At 36.2% G+C, this 10,218-nt stretch overlaps 1 protein-coding gene across 1 annotated transcript in view; it reads right to left on the reverse strand.

The window, feature by feature from the left end:
- The window catches only part of LOC135082783 (anillin), a 62,112-nt gene extending 54,695 nt beyond the window's left edge, over positions 1-7,417 (reverse strand). Inside the window, exons 1-6 of the mRNA XM_063977547.1 lie at positions 7,249-7,417; positions 6,694-7,168; positions 5,921-6,040; positions 4,944-5,122; positions 4,515-4,652; positions 4,095-4,181 (exon numbers count right to left, since the gene is read on the reverse strand). Coding sequence (XP_063833617.1) covers positions 4,095-4,181; positions 4,515-4,652; positions 4,944-5,122; positions 5,921-6,040; positions 6,694-7,168; positions 7,249-7,266 — 1,017 coding nt within the window. The 5' untranslated portion in view covers positions 7,267-7,417. The remainder of the gene's footprint in view (positions 1-4,094; positions 4,182-4,514; positions 4,653-4,943; positions 5,123-5,920; positions 6,041-6,693; positions 7,169-7,248) is intronic.
- Between the last annotated feature and the right edge of the window lie 2,801 nt (positions 7,418-10,218).

Below are 10,218 nucleotides of genomic sequence, written 5' to 3' on the forward strand. Positions count from 1 at the left end.
TACTAACAAACCAAATCCTCATCTTGATAAGACAACAGATGTGGTGTCCAAGTCACGGCTGCTTAACATTCGGCATTGACGCACACTTTATTGCTGAGGAAAAACCGCAGCGCAAAAATACTCGAAAACAAGTTTGAAAGTGTTCAAACATTGGTAAGGATAAAGGATATTGGGGACGAGTTCTTTTGGAAAGCAAACCGGTTAGTTAGTACTTATTGGAGATACTAATGTATTGGATCCGCTTTCGTACAAAAAATTGGGCTGGTATTCTGTGACGACACTCTAAACTGAATTCATAGCGTATGAGTGGTTGAATTTAAAAGTTTAAACTCTAGACCAATCACAGCTGAAATCTATTTATTAGAAGATTCTTACATGCAGCGTTGTTATTAACAGAGAGCTATCTAAAAGATGACATTCATAAAAATGGTACACATTCAGTTGAGAAGTCATAAACTGAAAAATAGAGCCGAGAAAAAACAAGAATAGTGGCGCCTCCACTTCTGTGGCCAGCATAATTTGAAGAGAAAAAAAAAAACAATGGTACAAAACGAGTACAGTTAATACAATAATATTGAGACATCTCTACAAATCCAGAAATTCACAACATTACCCGAGTAAATAAAGTTAATTATTTTGTAAGCATGTTGTAAAACACGCATGTTTAAAAAATAGGCGTGTTTATGTTTCACTGACAATACAGACAGAAATTATAATGTAGTGCGTTTGCAATTACGGAAATGCGACATTTACAATCTTCGCACGTGATTACTAATTTAGTTTTTGAACGAGCATCAGCAACGGTATTCAAATCGGAGATGGTCGAAGAGTAGATCGCCCGTTTAGTATGCGGCGCGCGCGCAGGCAAATCGACGACGCGCGCCGTGCGGGTAAACAAAGATTAGGCGCAGAGAAACGCGTGGAGTTGACAGTTTGATGATGATGGGTTGTCTGGAAAAGATCGCTTCATAACGATAAGATTTATGTTACTCTGTTATGTGGTTTACAATAAAGGTAGGAAAGATTTTAAAGATTTAGGTCCTTCGTTTTCACATTTCCTCTACTCTTACAGAAGAGTAAAATTTTTAGTATCCAGACAAATTCAAAAGATACTTGAACTATTTGCGTGAGCAATTTTTCTATTGCCTTTCTTTATTAACTCTCTTCTCCTTACTTTCCTTTTCTCTTTATTGTACAAACAAAAGTACACTTAAGCTAAACACTATGGCATCTTAAGCAATTCTAATATTTCGAATAGGATCCATCTTGATGTGCTATTGGTTATTCACGCAGACTAACGCCCGTATTCACAAACGATGCTTGTTTAAGTGAAGCAGCAAATCGAACGCACAGCGTTGAATAGAGCTCTATGATTGGTTCGTGTGTCAACCTGTGCGTCCACGCGCACTATGAGACCTCATAGTAATGTTTGTGAATACGGGAGTAAAACTTTTAGCGGTCAGCTCCACACCATGTTACAAGTGTATGCGTACGCGCAGCAAATTTGACAACTCAGGGCTACGCGTTTACGACCTATAATAGCAACATGGTAATGGTGACATACGATTGACATGTCGTTTGAATATGAAACGGATTACGACTATTATTAGTCGTAATAATAGTCGTAATCGACGTATTTATACAGGGTGTTTGGTAAATGGGTATATGAGCCGACACTAGCCCATGTTAACATGGGCATATAAATGATATGGTGAAGTCAGAAATTTGATATCATCATTTTATTTTTTTAAATTTTCATACAAAATAAAGGACAATGGGCAAAATGGTACCCGGCTCCAATAGATATGCTTCTAGTGTCGTTTGAAAGGTCTTACCAAGACGAACAACTTTTACTATGGCCACCAGCCTCAGATCTGGTTGTGTTCGAAGATAAACATACTTTTTAGTAAAATAGTACCCGGCTCCAATAGTTATGTTTGTAGTGTCATTTGAAAGGTCTTACCAAGACGAACAACATTTACTATGGCCACCAGCCTCAGATCTGGTTGCGTTCGAAGATAAACATACTTTTTATGTAACCTAAGTATCATACGTGTCCATAGTATGGTACTTAGGTTGTGCGAGGCATGAAGTGTTTACTGCTCCAGCATCCTTCCTTAACTCTATAATTATTGATAGGGATAGTTGTGAAATAAATATTTTTATTTGAAGAACTACTACCCCCTTATTAATAAAAAGTTACACCTAGTAGAAATCTTGGATTAAAATGACATGTCCATACCAAATGACAATTTAAGCCAGAGTTTAACTAGGGTGTAACTTTTATTAATAAAGGGGTTAAGAGTCTTATTACTTCTTAAGGGTTTTATTAAGGGTTGCTAAAGCGAATAAACCCACAAGACCCAAAAAGTCCACCCACAAGATGGACCGACGACCTCATAAAGGTAGCGGGAAGGCGCTGGATGCAGGCCGCTACCAACCGGCCATTGTGGAAATCATTGGGGGAGGCCTATGTTCAACTAGACGTTCTATGGCTAAAATGATCATGATGATGATGATGAAAGCGAATAAAGGGCTAATAGCTTGGGTAGTTCATCGTAGGTACAATCCTTTCCTTTTGAATGTTTATTTTAGTTATATTAATAGATTGTAGTCATAGTACATACTCGTATACATGGATGATTGTGTTATACTTTCATATAATACTTAGTGGAATTACTGCTTTCAAAACGTGAATTAGAACTGGCCCCATAGCAGACATTTTCCTACATCTAAAGGCCTTTTGAAATATATATTGGTTATGGCTATTGGAGCGGGTACCACTTTCCATACATTTGTGCCCATCATCCTTTTATAAATTCCGATTTGTATAAAAATTAAAATAGTTAAAATGAAGATATCAATTTTCTGACTTCACCATACCATTTATATGCCCATGTTAACATGGGCTAGTGTCGGCTCATATACCCATTTACCAAACACCCTGTATACGTCGCAGTCAAATTATGACGTGGATTAGTATCAAAATAGTTTAAAAAAGCTATCAAATGTCCAATTAATTAATAGCTTTTAACGGTGGATAATATGGACAGTTATTTCCTTTTTTTTAATCCTTTTTTTACAACAAACAACTATATCTTTCCCGGAGGTTTGGAGGAGATCGCTTTCTGGCGATAAAATCGTCCTAAATTGTCCTGCTAATTTTCCGTTGTGTGCAATATCTTTCGCCCTTCTTGGAATAAAGATCACGCAATATGCCTTTAATAAATAATAATAAATAATAAATAAATATCTTTGGACAATCTCACACAGCGCCATCTAGCCCCAAAGTAAGCAATTAATATGCTTGTGTTATGGGTGCTAGCTTAACGGATATACTACTTATATACTTTTTTTTTTTTTTTTTTAAATACATACATATTATACATAGTAACACCCAGACCCGTCACAGAAATTAAAATTCATCATTTCAATTTCTGCCCGGCCGGGAATCGAACCCGGGACCTCTCGGCATAGTAGTCCGTTCTGAACCACTACACCAAACGGCCGACAGCCTTTATTATACATTTTTAATTCTTAAAAATCATGATTCCGTCCTATGTGATGCAACTTCGCCGAATTACGTATACCATGCCTTATAATAAAGCAAAATTTTGATAGCACCCACACCTTTGAACCAATCATAGGAAAACGAGTTAGGCCAACTTAAAATAAAAGGGGGGCAACAAAAAAGAAGGATTTTGCTTAAATTTTAAAAAGGGGCATTAAAAATAAGGATGTAACTTAAAATAAAAGGGGGGCCACAAAAAAGAAGGATGTAACTTAAAAAATAAAAAGGGGGTAACAAAAATTAAGGACATTAGATAAAATTATTTGTCATAGTAACAATGACAAATAGAAAAATAATATTGACGGATACTCACCCACAATTTCAAAGGCATTATATTTGTATTTTTTCTTGTATTTATTAATTCTTTCAACTTTATGATTTGCCTTATTTTTTAAATTTTCTGGCCCATGCCTTGTTTTTTTTTAATGGTTTCATAATTTTTCTGACTTAATTCTTCCTTCACATGGCTAAATAAATAATAAAAATAACCAGATTATAAGAAACTTACAGGCTAGGTACTTACCAGCTCAGCAATGATTTGTCTTTGGAGCCTCTGGCACTCGTTGACTGATGGCTTAGATGACTGCCGCGTGTTAGATGCTTTTGAGGGCTATAACAAAAACATTACAAAGTAATATAAATACGTGTTTATCTGTTATGTTGCAAAAGAAAATACACAAGAAGTCAAAAACACAATTTGTATGTTTCTGATCCAAAGGTTGCAATGTTGCGGCCTTTAGCCATACATTTTTTAAGGGTGATAGAGCTAAAAGTTTAGAACCAACCATTTCAGAAAATTCATGCCTTCAATCGAAGAAAATTTACTTAAAAAGGTTTGTATGAATTAACAAATTCTTCTCATGTGGATGAAGTGATGATGATGATAAATATTCAAGAATTTTGTGAATTGATAGGTAACTTGAGTCAAGAAACATTGTCCTACCTGTGCAGACTTTGCAGGAGTTTTCTTGAGGACATTGTTGATATCATTGAACGAATGTATGGACACATCCAGTGTTGACGCATCCAGTTTCTCATGCTTCTTCTCAGCTTTTGTTGTTTTCTTGACTGGCTCAGGATTCTGTAAAATTAATTGTTAGGGTCATAACTCACGAGTGAGTACACTCATCGTATCATCGATGCGTGCGCTTCATATTATTCTGTGGCTCGACTTTCACCTGACGCGGCAGGCCAAATAAGCCTAACAAAAGCCGGACAGGCCGGACAAGACCGTAAAAAGGCAATTAGCCGGACGCCTGGCAACCCTAGGCCCACCTTTAGTTTATTTTGCCACCTTGTGGCCCCTTGCCTGCCAAAAGGTTGCTCTACATTGTCCCTTTTCTAGTATAACAGTAATAAAAATGTTCCTTACAAAGGTATGATGCGTGAGGTCATCCTCCCAGTTGTTGATCTGGTCAGCCAGGGCAGCAAGACGACCAAACTTCCGCTTCCCATCCGGAGCCTTCTCTCTCACCGGTTGCTGTTTAGGCGGAGTGGCTGCGGAGAAGTCTTGCTCGGTGCGGTGGATGGGTGACGATAGGTTTGGCTCATCTGGAATAGATATTTTAAAAGGAATTTTATATGTTACCAAAAAAGTACATTCAGATCTTTAGCCTGCGCTGCAAAAGGGATCCCTCTCTAATTTAAGAGATGCCAATGGATGATTTGACCCATGCTGGTTACATGAAGTCTGACGTTAGCATAAGGCCCAGAACAGACGGTGAAACGCAACTGCAACGAAACTGCAACTGCTAGTTAGTTACTTTTGAGTTGCATCTAAGTTTCTGCCATAGCATCCGTTGACAGACCACACATGACGCGACCAGTTTGAAACTTTCAGTTTCATTCATCAGAATCGTCACAAAGTTGCAGTTTCGTTGCAGTTGCGTTTCACAGTCTGTTCTGGGCCTAATACAAATTATAATTTCTTTCTTCCTAACAGCATTTCAATTTTAAGCTACACTTCCCAAACCTCTAATCAACCACTTTTATCATATTATTGTATCTAATCACATCCTATGATACATCCTGATATAGGCCAAACTGGTCATATTATGACTAATGCATTAGACAGGATATTGTGATTACTTTACAAAATAGATAAGTGAATGTTTTTTTACTGGAAAGGGAATTTATCCAAACTACAACAAACAATTTTCATGTAATGGGACTGGATACCAACACTAAGCTAATTTATCAAGACCAAACTACAAAGAATGAAACTGGTTGTAGATACTAGAACTCCACTGCATAAAATTACAGGCAACTAAAGTTTTCTTAAATATGAAAGAGAAATAAATAAAAATAGCATTATTAAAAAAAACCAGTAGGTATTTTCAAAACACGTACCCGAATACAAATTGCCGAGCCTGTCCAGACGTGACTTGAAGTTGTGTCGGGTGCCAGCTTTCTCCGTTTTGTGTTCGGTTTCCTCAGGAGCCTGTTCCAGTGGCATCTTTGTTGAACCGTCTGCAATTGTTATTGAGTATTGTAGCAAGTTTTACATGCAGAAAATAAGGAAATAAAGTATTTGCTTCAGGCACAAGCAAATTAAATTGGAATAATGAACATAAACAAATGTTTCGCAAAGTTGGTTTACTCCTAAATAAACAAAAACTAAGTTGACCTTTGTTCAAATAAAACCAATTCTAAGTAACGTTGAGGAGGACATTTGCTAATGAATTATTATCTAATTATGATGAGTAATTGTTACAGAAATTGGTTTGTTTAGGGAAAATAATGAAGGGAATACTGACGTAAGTTGTGTCAACAAACTTAGTAAATAATTTTGGCATAGAAAAAACTTAGGCTTAGGCTCTGTTTCTTATGATTTAATAATTTTAAAGAAATATATATGCCAGATATGACCAAAAGGCAATTGAGGTTTGTTAGCACATATTTTTTAATTTAATGTAGTATTTTTATGATTTTAGTAAATGAATATCATAAATAACATAGTTCTAAGCTGGTCGGTTGTCAGCTTCTGCAGGGTGCTTAGGCCTCTTAAGAAGTATGGAAGGATACCAGATAAAATTGAGCTAAAAATACTACTACTACTTATACTACCATTGTGGCAAAGGATTACACACTAAGGAAATAGCTAAAGATCCATTATTTCTCACCTTCAATTTCTTTTATCACCACATTACTATCACTGTCACTGTTCGTATTGTATACCACTGAGATGGGGGCATCTATCTCTTCAATTTGGACATCCACTTTGATATCATTCCTATGAGTGATGTTTATCTCCAGCGAAACATCAGAATTACGCCTCCCTATGCTTCCTCTAGGACTGCTGAACTCTTTTTTTGTCACAACAACATCATTTCTAGACTTCTGTGGGGAAACCACCGCATTTTGACTCTTCTGCAAACTTGGCCTCCGTGTAACAGTCTTAGCCGGTAATTCCGACTTCAAGGACTTTCTAGGAGACAATACACTCTCTTTAGCTTTACTAGGAGACCTGATGGGACTCGCATTCTTTATAACACTGATGTTTTCAGTCAAAGGTTTCCTCTTGGGCACTGTCTGGCCAGAACTAGCCAGTTTCTGGTCGATTTTCTCTTGTCTGGCACGCGCTCTTTCCAACATACGCTGAAATTAAGATTATTATGGTAATTCTTAGTGACCTTCGAAGATTTGTGCCGTTAAAACTCGACCGAAGCCAAACCTACCTGAGTAAAGGGATCCATTATTCAACATGTATGGTAATTACACAGAAAACACAACTGCTCACACTAACATTATTTTCACTAGTGTTTAAATTAATTAAAACTTGCTTTTACAAACGCAAATTCAAGTTTTCGAGATGAAAACACTTTCAGAAATATTCGCCCGTTACCGACTGACATTTACCAAACGCAAACTGCCCCCTTAGACAAAACGCACTTTTTGATCGAATCGAAAATCGAATCCGTCAAAATTCTATACAAAAAAGGGGCTTTTCGACCACTTTTCGACTGGTTTGCGATTATAATTTGCACTGTGTCTAGACCCACTGAAATTTTTAAAATTAGTTCAAATTTCGCTCACTAGGTGGCGCGTGTGGCCATTCGTTGAGAAATTATAGCCTGACCAGGAACATAAAAACCCTCGCCATGTTGCGGAAAACTAATGGTACTAATTTCTTTTAATGGCAACAGTAACTGAAAACTTCATTGACATGTCACCTTGCATGTCAGTCTATTGTTGTCAAAGTGTAAACAAACTTTATTTTAAATGTTTGCAATTGATTTTGTGAATTAAATTGCTAAAATATTTTTATAGTCGTGAATGAAAAGTGGTTCACGATGTGTTAATGTATTTGTCGAAGAGAAATACTAAGGGTTCGGACAATATTTTCATTGAATAATGTTTCCGACAAAGGTTGTCAAATTGACTGACATGTTTATCGTATAGTACAGTCCACTATGAAAATTAGCTGTAGTCTGTTTCAACTACCTATTTTAAAGTTTTTTGTCACTTTCTAAGTTTTGAATTTTATGGAATTGGGAAAGAAGTACCGAGTTTGAAGCGTTCATGAGCAGACATTGCAGTTGAATATTTAAGTTCTGAATTTGATTCAATAATCAAATATTCATCAATATGAATAATAAAATAAATCCTACTAGCTCGATTGATGGTTTCATTTAATTTATTTAAACCAGGTTACCTTTAATAATATTTATCGTTAATTTATGAAAATATCAAATTAGCCCGTAATCCTGAATCCTGATACATAAATTTAGCCTATTAATTTAACACATGTACGACTGTACTCAGTGTTGCACTATCAAATGCAATTGAAGCGCCTCTGTGCCAGGGTTTTTATGTTCCTGGTCAGGCTATAATAACCAATTATCATAGGGTAGAATCTGTATAATATTTAGACAATATTCTTTAAAATAACAACATAATCATTTTTTCGCTTTCTGTCACGCGTAAAGAATTGCGATTTTGTTCTGGAAATTATTAATTAGGTAATTTGGAAAAAAGATTTTTATTTAAAACTTAAATTTTTGAACGAATATTTTCGCGTACGCATACGCGTTCTCTGTCACGTAATCACAGTAAAATACTTTCACCTAATCATTTGTAGACATAGATAAGTATCTAATTTAAAGTTTTTTGATAAGATCGATAGATGGCGTTAAATAGTACAATTGAAAGTTTTAATTATGAGATCGACAGATGGCGTTAAATAGCATAATTGAAAGTTTTATAATAAGACCGATAGATGGCGTTAAATAATACTAAGAAAATTTCTTGCCAAGATGCAAATTTTTTACAGCGCCATCTATTCCCTACATCAGCGGTTCCCGAAAGGTGGACCGCGGAACCCTGGGGTTCCGTGGAATAGCCGCAAGGGTTCCGTAAAAAATAAATTATCCCACGTTTCGTGACCGACGTTGTTCGCTCGCACCGACATGTTAATGCACAAGGGAGGGGCAGGGCGTGCGGGCGGAGTAGTACCACAGAATACATAATATGTAGTAGCAACAGAAATTGCACTCCTTTGTGTAGGATCAGATGCCGACATTTTAACGGTAATAATAATAATGCAAAATATCCAACGCACATGGTGCATTCGAAATCGCACCTTACTACTACGCTCACAAGAGCGACATTTATTTGTGTTCAGAATTTATCTACCTCACAGCTCAAGCGTCAGGGTTGTATAAGCAAAGTAAAATAAACAAGAACTTAATTTTAAGAAGCATTTATTGTATTTACGATTGGTAAACTTTAATCTAGTGGTGTTTGTATAGTACGTACCTATTAATAAACTACAGTGTTGCGATAATTCGAAATTGGACAAACAGTTTTAAAAGGTGTAGTGTCGGAAAATAGACACGGTGAAGTAAAGTTAATGTTTTTATTAGCTAAAATAATTTTTTTGCTACAGTTTTTTGTCATAAGTATATCAAAATTATTTAAAAAGTGTAGTTTTTTTTAATTATTTAAATTACTACAATTAATTATTATTCCTAAATATGTATTACGATTTTCCATTAAAGAAGGATAACAGTGCTGTTGGAACAATATACCTACCTTGATTGCGACGATGATCGACCGAGCGTGTATAGAGATACGCGTGTGCTCACAGGCGCGTGGCGGCCCTGACTGATTTGCAACTTGAAGTTGTCGCGCGCTGTAGGTAATTATCTCGGCCGGCATAGGCGAGTGACGGAGGCCTGGTAGTACGGGGGTTCCGCTAGGAAAAGTACAATCAATTAGGGTTCCTTGGCAAAAAAAAATTGGGAAACCCTGCCCTACATAAACGGTAGTGGTGGTTGGTTAAGGTTTAAGCTACACCATTTGTTAGCGTTTTTATTTATTAATTTTAGTAGTATCTATACGGTCGTCATCTTATATTATTATTATTTAATAATAATAATAAATTTGCATCTTGGTAGAAGACTAACTTCGCAAAAAGAGTTTGTTTTGTCAGTACAGGGTAACTACCAACAAACAAGTAGTCACCAAAATTACATACCTACAATAATAAGCCACTTGAATCCATAAATTGAATAATAGCTGTAACAAAGGTCATGTTTATTAGTTCGCAAGATAACACCGAGTGTCAGTCAGTGTAAAAGGGTATTAACCGGTCACAATGGGCTAGTAGTAGAGTCTAGATGTTGTTTTACTTCGCTCTATCAAAT

Source organism: Ostrinia nubilalis, chromosome 22 (assembly GCF_963855985.1).
Source record: "Ostrinia nubilalis chromosome 22, ilOstNubi1.1, whole genome shotgun sequence".
Classification (NCBI taxonomy): Eukaryota; Metazoa; Arthropoda; class Insecta; order Lepidoptera; family Crambidae; genus Ostrinia; species Ostrinia nubilalis.